At 45.1% G+C, this 18,199-nt stretch overlaps 2 protein-coding genes and 1 long non-coding RNA gene across 5 annotated transcripts in view; all 3 read left to right on the top strand.

Moving 5' to 3' along the window:
• Nucleotides 1-18,199, top strand: part of LOC138238196 (fructose-bisphosphate aldolase A-like) — a 216,302-nt gene that overhangs the window by 106,172 nt on the left and 91,931 nt on the right. The gene's annotated exons all lie outside the window — the stretch shown is intronic.
• LOC107076383 (butyrophilin subfamily 1 member A1-like) overlaps nucleotides 5,711-18,199 on the top strand; it is an 86,794-nt gene continuing 74,305 nt past the window's right edge. The window contains exons 1-5 of one of the 3 annotated variants that reach the window (XM_069187897.1): nucleotides 5,711-5,874; nucleotides 6,169-6,284; nucleotides 6,984-7,058; nucleotides 9,155-9,493; nucleotides 11,116-11,394. In XM_069187897.1, the coding sequence (XP_069043998.1) occupies nucleotides 6,986-7,058; nucleotides 9,155-9,493; nucleotides 11,116-11,394 (691 nt within the window). In that variant the 5' untranslated portion in view covers nucleotides 5,711-5,874; nucleotides 6,169-6,284; nucleotides 6,984-6,985. Of the gene's footprint in view, nucleotides 5,875-6,168; nucleotides 6,285-6,983; nucleotides 7,059-7,814; nucleotides 7,879-9,154; nucleotides 9,494-11,115; nucleotides 11,395-18,199 lie in introns of those variants that run through there. The other 2 variants (XM_069187898.1, XM_069187899.1) reach the window with 2 other exon arrangements.
• On the top strand, nucleotides 13,471-15,572 carry LOC138238079 (uncharacterized). The gene is made up of 3 exons (XR_011189265.1): nucleotides 13,471-13,716; nucleotides 13,992-14,018; nucleotides 15,540-15,572. It is a non-coding gene; the product is annotated as an uncharacterized lncRNA (long non-coding RNA).

Here is an 18,199-nt window from a genome sequence, read left to right as displayed (position 1 = left end):
CAAGGAGCAGGGCGAAGAAGAGCTGGGAGACAAAGCTGATATGAGCTCTGTTATATATTCATATATTTGCATAGAAACTTCAGGGTGCTAGATTAGCTGATAAGAGATCATTTGACTTGTATTAATTCATAGTATTTTTATTTATCAAAATGTTTTGCATTGTTGTTAAATTTATATGTGCCAAATTATGAGACTGTTACAATTAGGGATGATGAAAATGGAGAATAACAGAAATGATGGAGCATGTTAGTCAAGAAGTAAATTAATAATCTTAACCCTTTACAATCCTAATTGAGCTTTGTCAAGAATATATTCGAGCGGTTGGTATAGTTAGGGGCCGATGAGCTCTTTGTCCTCTGGCACAACATTGGTGAGTAGTAATTCATGCAAACTTGGTTAAACAAATATTTATTAACAATGGCAATACACAGACTAAACACACAACATTAACATACAACACACAAGTTACACAATGTACAAATTTCTAAGGTAGGTGTTTCAGAGGCCCATATCCTAAACATTAAGAGAAAAACAGACGGCTACCATGTATTTAACACCTCCAAAGGCCAAAAGAAGAGAAAGCTGCCTTCTGAACTAAAAACACAACATGTGGTTAAATCTCTCTGCAGACCCAGCTGCTGCAGAATGAAAGGGAACAAATCTCCCTCTTCACACTAACACTAGCCAGGAGAGGCCTCTTTTAACCAAAGGATTTACACAGGAAATCAGAGCTCCCTAAAAACCTCAGGATAGCAAGCTCTCTTAATAGGATTCAAATACTGAACTCCGGCCTGTTCTTTCCTGGTGATCTTCTGCCTTGCTGTGCTCCTGCCCCCTCTTGTCTTCCTCTCTTCTGCTTGTTTTTATACCCTGTTTCTGAACTCTTGATAGGCACTGTTACGACCCCAAGTGTCTAGGGGTAAAGGGCTGTAACACTTAGGATAATGCTTTTGGAAAGAGGTGGGTTCTGGTGAGGGACTAGGAAGCGTGATAACAAAGGTGAGTGCAAAAGTGATGATTTTAAGTTGAATAAGTGACTGGTAAGACACAATAACACACAGGGGTAAGGAACTAGAGTTGTGCCAAAGGAAAAGAAAATAAACAAAATGAAGCTGGCTAGGAAAGTGAGGGAAAGCTAACCTGACTGCAAAAGAAAACCCGAAACACACGGTCTCCAGCATCTTCAACACCCTAGCTAACCTCCACTGACTACCCAAAACCTTACAAGACAAACGGCACTCACCCGTACTGAACTAGTGTGACTAATACAAAAACAACTAAGTGTGTAGAATGTACCCAACAACCTAAACTAACCTTATATACAAAAGTTCACAACAAACAAGTGAACTAGGAATACAAATAAGGGAAAACGAGAGTAATCAACAGGAACAGGGTACAAAAGAACACAAAGGTTGAACATGTAACACGTCAGGGCAAGGTAATGGCAAAACAAGGATAAACACACAAACAAACAAAAGTACAAAGAAACCAACAAAACCAAAGCTGTACAAACACAACCAACAAACCAACAAACCAACAAACCAACAAACCCAAAGCAATAACCAAAAACCAAACAGGACCGAAGTCAAACAAAAGGCCTCTTCCTTCAGAAAACCTCCATGTTATATAGTGAATAAAATGCACTCTGAATGACTGAGAAGCTAATTGTCATACAGAACAGTGGTGTAATAGTGGGCCAATGAGGGAGGGAGAACAATCAAGGGTCAGCAGTGTGGAACATAAAAAAACACACAGATCACACACTGGGACTTAACAGGCACTAAATCATTTACCTAGAACTTAATTAACCAAGGTAAACTTTATTTTTATTATTGCTTTGATCAGCCCTGAATCTCAGCAAACATCTCTTTGTTTTGTTGAAGCTCCTGAGAACTGGAAACTGTTGACAATAATAATAATACTAATTGCTTACACTTATATAGCGCTTTTCTGGACACTCCACTCAAAGCTCTTTACAGGTAATGGGGATCCCCTCCACCCCCACCAGTGTGTCCCCCCCACCTAGATGATGCAACGGCAGCCATAGTGCACCAGAACGCTCATCACACAGCAGCTCTCAGTGGGGAGGAGAGGAGAGTGATGTAGCCAGTTCAGAGATGGGGATTATTAGGAGGCCATGTTTGGTAAAGACCAGGGGGCAATTTGACCAGGACACCAAGGTAACACTCCTACTCTTTTCGAGAAACGCCCTGGGATTTTTAATGACCACAGAGAGTCAGGACCTCAGTTTTACGTCTCATCCAAAGGACAGCACAGTGTCCCTGTCACTATACTGGGGCATAAGGACCACACAGACCACAGGGTGAGCGCCCCCTGCTGGCCCCACTAACACCTCTTCCAGCAGCAGCCTTAGTTTTTCCCAGGAGGTCTCCCATCCAGGTACTGACCAGGCTCACACCTGCTGAGGTCCAGTGGGTTACCAGTTGTGAGTTACAGGGTGATATGACTGCTGGCTATATAGCCATCTGCAACCTATTGCATATAAATTTCTCAGTAGTTACTTACAATAGTTGTGACAATGTGCTCTTTTCCTCTTTGTGACTGTGTAGTGTACAGCAGTAACACAGTCAGAGTGTCCCTCAGTCCTCAAAGGACAGATGTGTTCTTGCACACAGTGTGAGCCAGGTAGAGAGGACATACTGCAGACAGAAAACAAGATGTACAGGCTTTTTGTACCTCTGGAGGATCTTATATTATAGTTGTGTTAAGAATCAGTGTGTTATGAACTAGTGTCCTGTCAAGAGTGTATCCTATCTTGTGCTCATTGCATGCTGGTGTAGTATCCTCTCACAAGGCACCGGTAATGTAGGGGTTTGGGCATTTACTGGGACAATTATTAATTGTGGCAGTAAGTCACAAAATGATTCTTTTGATGGCATTAGAATCCAGCCTTGCGGGATAACTCGAACAACACACACACATGGGTACTAATACATTTATTAATACATAGAATGTGCATATAAACTTAACAGATCTTACAGTGAGGGTTAGCAGAATACAACAGGTATATATTCAATCACGGAGAGTTACATATACCAAGGGGGACGTTCAGTATATCATTCGTTTAGACCGTTTCGTAAAGGAACTTGGTTACAACTTCTACCCTAGATACTCAAAGCAAGTACATCACTCATAGGAATTAAATTGATATCAGCTGGTTGGGATAACAATTGAATTCTCGAGCTGTAATGCAGTGAAGTTGAATACTCATCCAAACTCTGGGGATTCAGATCTCCTGCAGGCACAAAGAACAGTGGCAGGCTTGTGGCTGTCCAATCGGCGCTCTCTGGCTCGGTGCCAAGCAGTGCTCGGTGTGGCTTGCGACGTGCTCACTGAAGACTCGCTAGTTAGTGCTGGCGGAACGAGCAGAGTTTGTGCACAGGAGAGGAGTGGCTGTGGGTCCCAGCAGGTCAGGAAGAGGACCGGTTCATTCCTGATGAAGCGCTAGTTCTGAATAGTGATTCTGCTGTCCACAGTTCCGACCTGTTCACGAGGCCTGCTGCTGATGCTAACCTCGGGTGGATCCTCTGGATACTCTCTGGCAACCTCCGCTCTAGACTCTTAGAACAGAGGAAAGTCCAGCACTCGGACACACTGGCCGTTCCGTGGTGGTCTGGGCTGAGTCTCAGGATGTTTTGGAGGTGCTCTGAGGCTGAATGACCTGAGCTTGGGAACTGTGTTCCCTTGGGAACTGTTCTGCCCTTCCCAACTGTCCTGCCCTGCGGGCCGTCCTGCCCTTTGGAACCGTTCTGTGCTCTGTGTTGCCTGTTTTTACCTGGAGGCACTGCAGGTTGTTCATTGGTTAAAATCTTCCTGGGCATCAGAGACCCACGTGGGGTTAACCTGCCAGTTCCTGATTGGCTGATGATGATTAACCATGCACTCTGACCTTAGGGTCGTAAACCAACTTTAAATAACACTTTCCCTTGAAATCTCAGACTTTTAGGCGCCTCAAATGAGCATTTATTAAGGTGGTTGATGGGTACCAGCTTTTGGGAGATGCTCCTTATCAGGACACTCTATCAGCTAGAAAAACCTTAATTGAACCAAATGGAATGGTCTCTCTTTATCACGCATCACTGAGATGAAGGAGAGAGGGACTGGCAAGGGAGCAGAAACCTTAATTCCTGTACTTTAATAAACCTCGCCGCTACAAGTACATTTAAGTCATTAGTGGACTGGAACATATTTTCCTCCAGTATTTGCCTGTAATTTGCTCTGTCCATTATACCTGCAATCCTAACGAGCTCTACAGTCTCTGCTGAGGAGGAGCAGCCCGACAGCATGATGCTGTCCCCACCCTGCTTGTCTGCAGAGACAGTGCATATGGGTCTTTTTCCGCTCTCTTGCTCCCCACGGCTAGTCCCTTTGGACGTCCGTGACAGGTGCTTCATGAAAGCTCCATGCAGGATTTTAGACATGTCCTTTTTTAAATCCATTCAAGCCCCACTGTGGAGTGCCTGGGATATTGTTGAGCCACAGACAACATCCTCCAATCTCAGCCACTGTCCTCTAACTCTTCTAGTGTCTGTCGTCCTCACGGTGTGCTCCTTGTCTGTGAGCTCAGTGTGGAGGGACAGTCTGATCCAGGCAGTGTCTGGTTCTTTTCTGATCTGATTGATCCAAATCACTGCAAAGAGATGCTTAGAGTTTGAAACAGTTTTATATTCCTTTCCTGATCTTGGAAATGATCAGGTGCAAGGGGGGAACGCAGGCGTCCAGGGAACAGTCCAATGTAGGAAATCCGGGCGCAGTCCAAAATCCAAAACCAGGGAATCCATCCAAGACAAGACGATTAAAAGCAGGAACAGGGACATGAAACAAGTAGATTAAAATGGAGTGATGAGGCCAGGCGCTCCGAGCCCCGGACTCAGCTGGTCTGGACGGCGTCAGGAAGCCTGTGCCCTCAAGCCGCGGACGTAGGGTGACTTGATGGTAGGAGGGCCTCCGGGCGTCTGTCTTCCACTGCAGAGCCCTGAGCTTCTGGAGCACCGGGTTTAAATAAAGAAATAAGACGGGCAGCTGAATGTGATAATGAACTCAACACAAAAGGGCCAGAGCGCCCTCTAGAGGAGGGATGACGATGGTGACAGGTACACTCTACCTCACCCAGCGGTGCTCCACTCCTCCAGGTGCTGACGCCTCCAGTCAGCCCTGGTGCAGCTGGTTGTTCCTTCATCACCATTGAACCTGGCAAAGGAACCAGCACACAGCCCCCCTGTCCAGCACCTGTGAGCCCCTTCTGTTCTCAAGCACCCCTCACTTGCAGAGCCCACAGGCCTGTAAACCTGCCTCATCATCACTAGAGACAAGATCTCTCTACTGGAGCTCTCACACACTCTCCTTCCAGACTGGACTCTGGACAAATCCCTTTTCTCCCAGAAGGTTTTATTTAGTCAGGAGGAGGCTAATGCTACACACATCCTATCCTGACAGCTCCTTTCCCTCACTCAGGATCTCACAGCCTCACAGGAAGGCAATCAGGAGCTGAACTTCTCCTTTAAGAGAGAGAAGAGCCACATCTTGCAGACTGTGGACAAGAGGAGCTGGGCTTCAGCTTGATATACTTGTTTTACAGAAAAGTCCCAGAGCTCCTGCGTTCTTGAACACTGATCTGTGCTGAAGCTGCATGATCACAACAACACAGCCTGAAGCCACTGCCCAGTTTCCCAGAATCCTCCTGCCTCTCTGTAAGTGAAAGTGAAAATAGTCCTTTACTGCGATAAAGAGGGTGTCAGAAGTAAAGTGAGCAGGTCGCTTTTCAAATCTAATGAGAAAAAGGCCTCAGACAATCACTTCTTTCTGAACAATAGAAAGTGGAGCTCAGACCAGTATGATCAGAGTATCCAGCCTGTAAGTATCCTGTCATTCTCACATCAGTTAACAGCACAGTGTACTGTAGGGTGAGGCCTGTCCTGTAGCAGTCAGACCGTACAGATATTCACACGACTGATTAATTATTAATGTGTATCTGAAGGTGTATAATATCACAGTTTTCACTGCATTTTCTCTGTAATTATTAATCTGAATCTGAAGGTCTGGATATCACTGTTTTCACTGGATTTCCACTGTATTGGATCTAACAGGCAAACAGTACATTTCATGGCTCCTGCTGAAGGTTTTTCTTTCACTTTGTGTTTCCTGTAGTTGAATGGCGTTTCTCTCTCTCAGAACAACATCTCTCATCACTGCAAAGACAAAAAACTTCACTCTGAATCTGGACTGTAATTAATACTGTAAACATCCTGTTAGTATAAAAACAGGAGAGTATAAATCTGCTTTGTTATTGTCTAGCTGTATAAGAAGACAAGAAACATTATATATATATATTTCTGAACCTTGTAGGTTTCATTCAATACAATGTGTTTAGTACTGCAGAGATCAATGACAATGTATGTATAGAAAAAGGTGAGTGTGAATCTGGTATGTTATTGTCCATCTGTAAAGGGAGATTGGAAACCCTGCTCTATTTCCACACATTGTATTGTCAAATAAAGTGCTGTTCCTTTCTTTACAGTGCATGGGTAGAGTCAGAGTAGTAGCTGCTGTGTGCTGGAGTGACAGTGAGATCAGTCAGGTACAGCAGTGTGTGAGTGAACAGTCAGGTCAGGACTGAAGCTGCTGTGTGCTGGAGTGACAGTGAGATCAGTCAGGTCCAGCAGTGTGTGAGTGAACAGTCAGGTCAGGACTGAAGCTGCTGTGTGCTGGAGTGACAGTGAGATCAGTCACATCCAGCAGTGTGTGAGTGAACAGTCAGGTCAGGACTGAAGCTGCTGTGTGCTGGAGTGACAGTGAGATCAGTCAGATACAGTTGCAGAAGTAGTGTCAACTGTGCTTCAGTAAAGTTTATTGCCTGTATCTTTCAGAGACATTTGATCTCTGTCCAAGTGTTTCTTTATTTTAGATGTGACGTGTAACTCATAAGTGTGTCTTTCTTACTTCACAGTGTTTCTTTGTTTCAGAGATGGAGTCTGACCAGTCACAGTGGCTCTTTGTGACTCTGCTGTTTCTCCACCAGTCCTGTGTCTCAGGATCAGGTACAGTGAGACTCTTATTGGTATTTTAATCAATAACCTGACCAGATCTCTGATTTCACACTGATGACTGAAAATCTCACTACAGTTTCCAAGAATAAAATTTTTGAAGCTGATAACATAAAGATTGTAACATTTATCTGGCCTGACTGTTGTCTAGATTAGATCTACACAATACAAATGGATGTTCTGTCTCTGGGAATGATTTTCATCACATTGTTGAGTTGACTCAGCAAAGACAAGAGTGATAAGAGCAAGACATGGATTGTGCAGACCTAGTGGACAAATTACTAAAAAAATTCAATTGAATGCAGTCAAGCTTTTTGGTGAAGGAAGGAGGGAAAACTCTTCTGAACTGAGTAATTCCAAGGAATTCAGTGATGGCAGGAGGAACAGATGTTTTATCCACAGTGAGTTGAACTCCAGTTTTTGAAATGGAGATCACAGAAGATAAGGATCTTGACACACTGGGAACAATGTGGTTCAGTACATTTCAAAAGAGCAGACAGAGGCTGCAGTGAGCTTTTCTGGATTGGGAGGAGCGAGTAGAGTGAATGAGGAGACAGACCAGATTCATGTCTGCACTTTGTTTAATGTGCCCCTGCAGTAAGAGGGGAACAGGAGGCAGGATGAGCATCAAGGCATCTAGGGAGTGTAGAGAGAGGAGTTCCAGAGTCCTTGGAACGAGGAGTTGTGAATTGTGGAGCAAAGGAATATGAGTCTTGAGGGAATTGGAAAATCTGGACTACCATTAAACTGTGTGGGACTTCAGGGGACAGGAGAGAGAGAAGATATGGTTGGACGCCTGCTTACTGTTCTACAGGTAGGACACCAGATGAACAGAGAAATCTGAATATATTGAACATGTTAGAATATACAGGACTGAACCAGACAGAACGTCAGGGGTAGAGGCAGGAGGGCAAGAGCAGGAAAAGGAGGAGTTAGGTTATAATTTGGGGAGGACAGCTGAGAAGGAATGGTGTTGTGACTGGATGATAGCAGACAGAGGGAAGGATCTGTGACACTGAAGGCAGGCGGCAGCAGGAAGACACCACTGGATCAGGGTTCCAGACTTCTGCTCTCAGGTCTTGGGCTCTTAGGTCAATCAGCTGCACTGGAGCCCCATGTAACCAGACTGACTGTATCAGCAGCATCACTGGGAGGTATTAACACATCACCAGGACACACAGTGGAGGCACAGACTCTGAACTTTCACATCTGAGCCTGGTGCTGTGAAAGTGCAGGGCAGTGATGAGCACTGATGGGCTGAACAGTCTGTTCTTGTCATCAGCCTTTCTTCTGCTCATGATGTTGTGTGTCAGTCTGGGATCAGTGTCCTCCACTGAGTCACTCTGTCATCAGACCCCTGAGCACCGGTGGGATGAGCTGACAGACCCAGAGACAGTGTCAATCATGGCCAAGTCACACTGCTGACCTGAGAGCTGCTTCACCCTCTCTGCCAGTCTGTGCCTCAGTTTGGGAGTTAATGTTGGCTACATCAGGTACTCATCACTTACAGAGGGAGTCCTGGAGTGACCCAACACCACACAGGACATTACAATGTGTCAGAAGTGTGTTTGTGGAAGATGGAGAGATGTTACAGCCAACACTTGTAGAAGGAGCCTGACTGGATCTTGCCTGTTGTTTATCAGATGTATTAATCAGCAGTTCAATCTGGGTTCTGTATGTGAAGTGTTTCACTATATAAAGGACCAGAGAGCAGAGACAGACACAGATAAAGAGCCTGATTTAACCCTCTACTGTCACTGCAGAGTAACAGATCCTCAGTGAACACAGTCACAGCTCTGCTATCAGGGAGTGAAGGTGAGGATTTGAGGGTCCTGGGTGAGAGATCCAGACCCCAGTTTGGGAAACACTGGTGTGAGGAAGAGGAGCAGATGGTGAGATGAGACTCACTGATCCTCAGTGCTCCTCAGTCACATGTGGGTCTGAATCAGTGATGGGATGTTTGTAGAAAACACTGTGTGTCACTGAGCTGCTCTGCTTTATCCTGACAGTGATGAGTCTACAGTTTGTCTCAGAGTGTGGGTCTGTGTTGAGGTTGAAGACTCGTGTCAGCTGTGCTCTTTCTCTTTCAGAGAGGTTTCAGGTTCATGGTCCAGCTGCTCCTGTGTTTGTTTTCCCTGGTGAAGATGCTGTCCTGCCCTGTTACCTCTCACCAGCCAGCAGTGCTGTGGACCTACAGATCAGGTGGTTCAGAGATGATTTTGATAATCCTGTTTGTTTGTACGAATTGGGCATTCAAAGACAAAACCCAGCCTACAGGGACAGGGCTGGTCTATTCCTGCAGGAGCTCCACAGAGGCAATGTGTCTTTAACACTGAGAGATGTGAGACGTTCTGACCGTGGACAGTACATATGCGTGGTAGGGTCTGAACAGATGGAGGATAACACTGTTATTGAGCTGGTTGTTAGAGGTGAGTGTCTTTCAGTTTTTACCACAGTTATATTTATGGTGAGTCACTGATCACTGCACAGTAAAAATGAGCACTTTCACAGTAATGATGAATAATAACACATTAAATAATGACAACAGTACTGATGTATTGAACACAGCTCAAATTGATCTTGACTGTGAAATAATATATATATAAAATATAAATTCCTATGTTATGTTTCATTGTTTCTAAATAAGCATTAGTGTATTTTAAATATTTTTTCTCCATAGAGAAATCCTCTAATACTAATATGATTTGTCTTTGCTAAAGGAGATGATATTAGATACTGTTAATACCTTCAAATTCAGCACAGGTTTTACACAATAGTCCAGCTACACAATAATACACTGGATAAAACTGAAGTGAACAACTTAACAGGTTCTTTAATTCACATCAAGTCACAGTGGGAACAGTTATAAATGTATTGTAAAACACTGAAAAAGCTGCAGTGAGCTGAGTCCTTAATAATCACTGACTTCAGACACCTGAATTTTCAATTATAATGTTTTTCCATTCAGGAAGAAAGCCACAAAGATCACAGATGGATAAAATCACAGTAAATTAAAGAACTCAGAGTGTTGAGAAAAACCACACTATACTACACAACACAATACAAAACTATGCAACACAGTTTAACACCAAACTACACACACCTAGTCCTGTGTTGTGATGTCAGCTCAGTCCTCACATTAACGCACTGAGTGTGAATACAGCGCTACACAACACAGTACTACACTACACACACCCCTGATCTGTACAGGCAGGGACATGAGAGAGCACTGAGGTTCCTGTGTTGTGATGTCAGCTCAGTCCTCACATGAACACACTGAGTGTGAATACAGCGCTACACAACACAGTACTACACTACACACACCTGTACAGGCAGGGACATGAGAGAGCACTGAGGTTCCTGTGTTGTGATGTCAGCTCAGTCCTCACATGAACACACTGAGTGTGAATACAGCGCTACACAACACAGTACTACACTACACACACCTGTACAGGCAGGGACATGAGAGAGCACTGAGGTTCCTGTGTTGTGATGTCAGCTCCGTCCTCACATGAACACACTGAGTGTGAATACAGCGCTACACAACACAGTACTACACTACACACATCCCCATTCTGTACAGGCAGGGACATGAGAGAGCACTGAGGTTCCTGTGTCCAGCTCAGTCCTCACATTAACACACTCAGTGTCTTGGCTTCTGTCAGCGTCAAGAAGAGCAGAAACAAAATTTGACACTACTGTATCTCATCATCAGCACAGCACTACACAATACAGTACAGAAGAACACTACATGATAGAATACATAATTACACAGCTCAACAGTATACAGCGCAGCACAACACAACACTAAACATAATTTCAAACGTCATCACTCAGTTAATTTGGTGATAGATCAACTGTAATCCTGGATGGAAAAGCTGTATTTAAACATTTAAAACCTGACAGAGGAACAAGTTTAAATGATTGTTTGCAAACATGTCTTTATCATGTCTGTGTGTGTTCTGAAGGACACACTAATAAAGCTACATTTACTGTAATCCAGTGTGCTTTTATCAGCTGTGAAATGTCTCCTGTTGTGTTGAATCCACAGCCCTGGGCTCCCAGCCCTCAGTGTCTCTCCATTCCCCTGGAGGAGATCAGGCCCAGCTGCTGTGCAGATCAGAGGGCTGGTTCCCTCAACCTGCAGTGATCTGGACAGACAGGGATGGAAACGAGGTGACATCACAGTCCCCCACAGTGGACACGGACAGTCAGGGGCTCCTCAGTGTCAGCAGCTACATCCCAGTCAAACAGGAGTCCAACATCTTCTCCTGCCTGGTGAGAAGTGCTCTTCCTGAGCCAGACTGGGGATCTCAGCTCCACATACCCAGTGAGTATTAAACATGAACACTGGAGCTCACCTGTAACACAGCTGAGGTATAACACACACGCAGGATATAAAACACCTGGAACACTGAGCACAACCTGCACTAGGAGCTTATTATGAAAGAACTGAAATTCATTGTATTATATAAATACTTCCAGAAATAGTTAGTACATAATAAAGGTATCTTGATAGCTGACTTCGTACTACATGTGATGTCACTGAAGGAGGAGCTGAGCAGCGGTCTGTGGGAGTGAAGTGAACCTGAGTGCAGGAGGGGAGCAAACTGGAGAGGGGACAGGCGGTGTGGTGTGTGCAGTAAACACACAGGAGTGGGGACAGGTGGTGTGGTGTGTGCAGTAAACACACAGGAGTGAGGACAGGCGGTGTGGTGTGTGCAGTAAACACACAGGAGTGAGGACAGGCAGTGTGGTGTGTGCAGTAAACACACAGGAGTGGGGACAGGCGGTGTGGTGTGTGCAGTAAACACACAGGAGTGAGGACAGGCGGTGTGGTGTGTGCAGTAAACACACAGGAGTGAGGACAGGAGGTGTGGTGTGTGCAGTAAACACACAGGAGTGAGGACAGGCGGTGTGGTGTGTGCAGTAAACACACAGGAGTGGGGACAGGCGGTGTGGTGTGTGCAGTAAACACACAGGAGTGAGGACAGGCAGTGTGGTGTGTGCAGTAAACACACAGGAGTGAGGACAGGCGGTGTGGTGTGTGCAGTAAACACACAGGAGTGGGGACAGGCGGTGTGGTGTGTGCAGTAAACACACAGGAGTGAGGACAGGCAGTGTGGTGTGTGCAGTAAACACACAGGAGTGAGGACAGGTGGTGCAGTGTGTGCAGTAAACACACAGGAGTGAGGACAGGCGGTGTGGTGTGTGCAGTAAACACACAGGAGTGGGGACAGGCAGTGCGGTGTGTGCAGTAAACACACAGGAGTGAGGACAGGCGGTGTGGTGTGTGCAGTAAACACACAGGAGTGAGGACAGGCGGTGTGGTGTGTGCAGTAAACACACAGGAGTGAGGACAGGCGGTGTGGTGTGTGCAGTAAACACACAGGAGTGAGGACAGGCGGTGTGGTGTGTGCAGTAAACACACAGGAGTGAGGACAGGCGGTGTGGTGTGTGCAGTAAACACACAGGAGTGAGGACAGGCGGTGTGGTGTGTGCAGTAAACACACAGGAGTGGGGACAGGCGGTGTGGTGTGTGCAGTAAACACACAGGAGTGAGGACAGGCAGTGTGGTGTGTGCAGTAAACACACAGGAGTGAGGACAGGTGGTGCAGTGTGTGCAGTAAACACACAGGAGTGAGGACAGGCGGTGTGGTGTGTGCAGTAAACACACAGGAGTGAGGACAGGCGGTGTGGTGTGTGCAGTAAACACACAGGAGTGGGGACAGGCAGTGTGGTGTGTGCAGTAAACACACAGGAGTGAGGACAGGCGGTGTGGTGTGTGCAGTAAACACACAGGAGTGGGGACAGGCGGTGTGGTGTGTGCAGTAAACACACAGGAGTGGGGACAGGCAGTGTGGTGTGTGCAGTAAACACACAGGAGTGAGGACAGGCGGTGTAGTGTGTGCAGTAAACACACAGGAGTGAGGACAGGCAGTGTAGTGTGTGCAGTAAACACACAGGAGTGAGGACAGGCGGTGTAGTGTGTGCAGTAAACACACAGGAGTGTAACAGGCAGAGGGGTGATCTGGGAATGAGGTCAAGTCAAGCCAGGTCAGGAATCCAAGTGGAAACAGGAACTAAGCACTGTCAGAGCAGACTTTAAATAACCTGACCCACCTGAGGCAAACTGCCCAGATGATCCAGGTGTCTGATTGCACATACATGGAAACCAGCACTGACTGACAGCACAGAACGGGTGTGTTCGGCTGCCGTCACTCCATCACACTACATTCATATAGTTTATTCTGAATATGAATCTAATTATTTATTCTGTTTTCCAGGAGACTATTTCCCTGCTCCCTCTAGATGGATGGTGACTCTCTTCCTAACAGCAGCTTTTACAGTAGCAGCATCAGTACTTCTGGTGATCCAGTGGAGAAGAATGGACAGTATGTGCTCATTAAATATTCTGTATTTGTGTGTCTGAATATCTGTGCTAGAATGGGTTTAAAATCCCACTATATGACAGTGTTTGAGCAACACAGGATACCTCCTCTCGATATCAGGGGTGAGTGTACATCATATTTAGAACTGTAGACCCCAGGAGAGTGTCAGTGCAGAAGTCTGTGTCAGTGATACTGTCTGTTTCTTACAGAAGAGGAGACACTGTGGGAATCTGAAATATATTATATCAATGCAGTAAATGGTGAGTAGATCAATGTGTTCTCTGGAGGTATTCTGAAGTGTGGTCACATTAAACAATTTCCTGTTTGTTTCTTTGTACTTTGCTCACATTATGGAAAATGTATGTTTTCTCAGCATTACTTAATTTCATCTAAAAATGGACTGAAAGTAATTAGACACTTTTGTCAAACTGCAATTACAAGATGATCTTGTTAAAAGATTATATCAATGTACTGTAATTATTTTTGTTTTATATCAGTGTGCTGGATTGTCTAATCGATATATTATTATTTACAGGAATTCCTGTTGTTCAAGCAGAAATGGGTGAGAACCTCAGAGTGTGTGAACGACAGTGACCCCCACAGTACTGAAGAGTAGAGTACTGGACTGTCCTGTACTGAGATTAATTCAACTGAACTGAACTTGTACTTCCTACAGTAACTCCCACAGGTGTCTCTTGCCCTCTAACACACTCAGACTGTAATGGATTAACACCCTGACCCTGTGTTAAAGCAGTGATGTGATGATTGCAAGGGACTCCAGTGCTGCTCACTCTGTCAGAGAAGTGAGCTCTATTAACACACAGACACAGTACAGCTGAGGGCCAGTGATGTGAACACAGGAGCTCCACATCACTGAGCTGTCAGGTTTCATGTCAACATGTCCCTCGTGTGAGCAATAGGACGGCACAGTGGTCAGTATTGCTGTCTTGCACCTTTGGGTCCCTGGGTTCAATTCTGGACCTCTTGTGCTATCCCAGTGGAGTTTGTATGTTCTTCCCATGATTGAGTGGGTTTCCTTCCACAGTCCAAAGTCATGCTGGTATACTGGGTGAACTGGCTTCAGGGAAAACTGGCCCTGTTGTGAGTGTGTCTGTTTCTGTCTGCCCTGCGATGGACTGGGGTCATGTCAGGGGTACCCTGTCTTGTGCCCGCTGTTTGCCTGGTCAGGCTCTTTACTCTCCACTTCCCTGTACTGGACACAGTGGATAGAAATGGGCAGATGGATGTTCTACCTGTGTCTGTTCTTCATTATTGTCAATGAGATCATACGCTGCCCCTGAGCTGCTGTGAGGAACAATAGCAACAGGAAACAGACATCAGGAGTCACAATTGTAAAGAAATTGAAGTTCAAAGATCCCTCTTTAACACTGACCCCCACAGACACCCTGACAGTTCATACATTTTTTACAGTTATATCAAATGTTCAGACTGACCTGTCAGGTGGGTGTGTATATACATGGTGTGTCAGCCCCCTATCAGTTTCCACACCAGCAGGGCGTTTGTGTGTTACTGTGGCACAGCTTGTGTTGCACAGCTCGAGTACATTTCCAGGCCCAAAATTACCATCACTAATGCTCAGTCTTAAAGCCATCCCTGTCATCCTTACAGAACAGAGTAAGTGATCTTCTGTGAGTGTATGATCAAAGATCCACAAATACAAACACTAATTATATTTTACTGAACAGAATATGATATGATATGAATATGATACTGATCACCGTGAAAGCAGCTATACTGTTGATCATCTGACTGAACAATGAAAAGAATTCTGTAACAATGATGTTTCTTTAAATATGAAACAACATTCACTGCTGTGGAAAGCAGACTGTATTTCATATCTCTCTCAATGGCTCAAGCACCAGACTCCAGGGTGTCCTGTGATGTGTCTGTGTGTCTTATTGCCTTGTGCTGCTCAGTCTTGACACTCTGATCCACACTGCAGTGGAGACTGGGGATCCTGAAATGGACTGACTGCAGACTGTAGGATAAACTCTGCTATAATAACAGGTAAGAAGCAATAATGGTTTTTAATACAATAAAGATCTACTCTCTCTCTCTGCAGATGCTGTGAAGCGAGCTCCTATTCCTAAATCACGTATGTACACTGTGTGAAACAGCCCTGACTGTACTGACATCTTACTACCAGTGTGTGACTGTGATTAACAGTGGCTGTGTCTCTGTGTTCCAGTGTGTGACTGTGATTAACAGTGTCTGTATCTCTGTGCTCCAGTGTGTGATTGTGATTTACAGTGTTTGTATCTCTGTGTTTCAGAATGGCAGTGGCTGTGCAGTTCTGCAGGTAGGTCTGTTTCCTGTTGAAGATACAGACACAGTACTGCTATTGAGCACTAATATTAATGAGTATTGATTCCTGGTGAGAAATACACTGATAAAAGAGTAAGGAGAATGAGAATCAGTGTAAACTGAGATTGACTGCAGGTTCACATTGTGTTCCTGTGGAAAACCTCATCTCCTTCCACAGTGATCATGTTGTCATTCAGCCAGTGGAACCATGTCTGTGCTGGACTGACTGAGCTATAAAATCACCCAACCTTAATCAAAACCATTTTACTATGAAAAGCTCACAGTCTGTAGGAGACTACATATCATGGGTACGAATCATGAGTCCTACACAGTGGAGCATGTTAATAAACAGAGATTACAAAATCTGTTATTACAATATTTACACAACTGCTGGTAAGAACATTATTTCACTGCTGACCTCATGATCCTACATAATAACAATAATATGTGTCCCAATCACTGTACTGGGGCTTGCAGGGTGAGCCCCCCCTACCAGCCCCACTAACACCTCTTCCAGCAGCAGCCTCAGCTCTCCCAGGATTCTCCCCTCCAGGTACTGGCCAGGCTCACACTGCTGGGTCTCAGTGGGCTGCTGGCTGTGAGCTGTTTTCACACTGGTGCTCGATCTTCTTCAGAGATATTAGACATAAATCTAGCAAACAACACAGCCTGATAACCCACACGCTGTCACACTATAAACTATATCTTTACATGACCTTTGCCCTGCTCACCTGTCTGGGGTATAACCCCAGTATTGTCTGTGCTGGACACAGTGTCCCCCAGGACACTACAGCTCAGTACTGACCCTGTCCTTTCTTCTGTACAGGTGAAGGCAGCCCCATCCCTGACCTGCGTAAGTCCACTGTGTGTAAAGTCACAGCTCCTGCTGGGCTCCAGCTCTCTCCCTGTCAGTGTGTGTGGAGGACAGAGGGGTATTTAAACTGGGGAACTGGGGGGCAGGAGCTCCCTAAAGGGCAATTCTGTTGGATCAGGAAGACCTGGGCAACACTAACAATAAACCAAAAAAATAATACATAACAGAAGTCCATTCTTATATAGTTCTATTACTAATGTATTTTTTCAATTCTTAGAACATGATCAATAAAGAGGAGGTTTCACATTGGTTTCAGTGTGAATGAAGCTGAGCTTCTGATTTTTTTTTATACTAATACAGTATGTCTGAAGTTCTCTTGTAATTTTAACTTTTAGTCTCTTGAAAGAAACCAGTTCAAGAGAGCATTACTGGTCTCTAGTGAATTTCATTACCTCTGACCCCCTGAATTTTGGTACTATGAGATTCATAATGAAAACTGTCGTGACACCTCTGTCTCGATTATGGAGCCCAGTGTGTGACTGTGATTAACAGTGTCTGTATCTCTGTTTTCCAGTGTGAGTCTGTGATTAACAGTGTCTGTATCTGTGTGTTCCAGTGTGTGACTGTGATTAACAGTGTCTGTATCTCTGTGTTCCAGTGTTTGACTGTGATTTACAGTGTCTGTGTCTCTGTGTGCCAGTGGGTGACTGGGATTAACAGTGTCTGTATCTCTGTGTTCCAGTGTGTGACTGTGATTAACAGTGTCTGTGTCTCTGTGCTCCAGTGTGTGACTGTGATTAACAGTGTCTGTATCTCTGTGGTCCAGTGTGTGATTGTGATTAACAGTGTCTGTGTCTCTGTGCTCCAGTGTGTAACTGTGATTAACAGTGTCTGTATCTCTGTGTTCCAGTGTGTGACTGTGATTAACAGTGTCTGTATCACTGTGTTCCAGTGTGTGTCTGTGATTAACAGTGTCTGTATCTCTGTGTTTCAGAATGGCAGTGGCTGTGCAGTGCTGCAGGTAGGTCTGTATCTTCTTGATGATAGAGATGCTGTTTTAAGCCCTAGTGTCTAGGGTTATTGAGTTCTTGAGTCCAGAAGGTCTCATTAGTGTGAGATGGTCTGTAAACAGAAGGAGATGTATTTCAATCTCATGTTTCTGTAACATCCTACATGTGGGCTGTGAAGATCAAAGTTTCATGGTGGGAATTTCTATCTCCATCCTGTGTTTCAGTCTAATGGCCAGTATGAGTCTCTCCTGGAGGGACTGACAGTGTAGAAAACTCATTTTCCCTGAAGGCCATGTGCTCTGGTCTCTGCTCCTCCTGACTGAGGGTCTACAGGCGGAATGTGGCAGAGCCAGTGAACCTGGATTTGTGAATAACTGTGGAATATCAGGAGAATTCAGGAGCAGGGCCAGTCTCATAATAACAAGCTATTCAAATCCTAAAGAGAAACACTGTTAAAGGCTGGAATAAAACTGGAATTATACTCTGATGGTATAATCAGAGTACTCTTCCCCTGCAGTTTCACAGACACACAGCCTCTTGTGAGAGGCAGCAGTGGGACTCTGGTACAGGGGCTCCTCTGGGGCCTGTAGGCCT

The sequence above is a fragment of the Lepisosteus oculatus genome, chromosome 4 (assembly GCF_040954835.1).
Source record: "Lepisosteus oculatus isolate fLepOcu1 chromosome 4, fLepOcu1.hap2, whole genome shotgun sequence".
NCBI classification, from domain to species: domain Eukaryota; kingdom Metazoa; phylum Chordata; class Actinopteri; order Semionotiformes; family Lepisosteidae; genus Lepisosteus; species Lepisosteus oculatus.
This window is presented reverse-complemented; position numbering and strand designations above follow the sequence as displayed.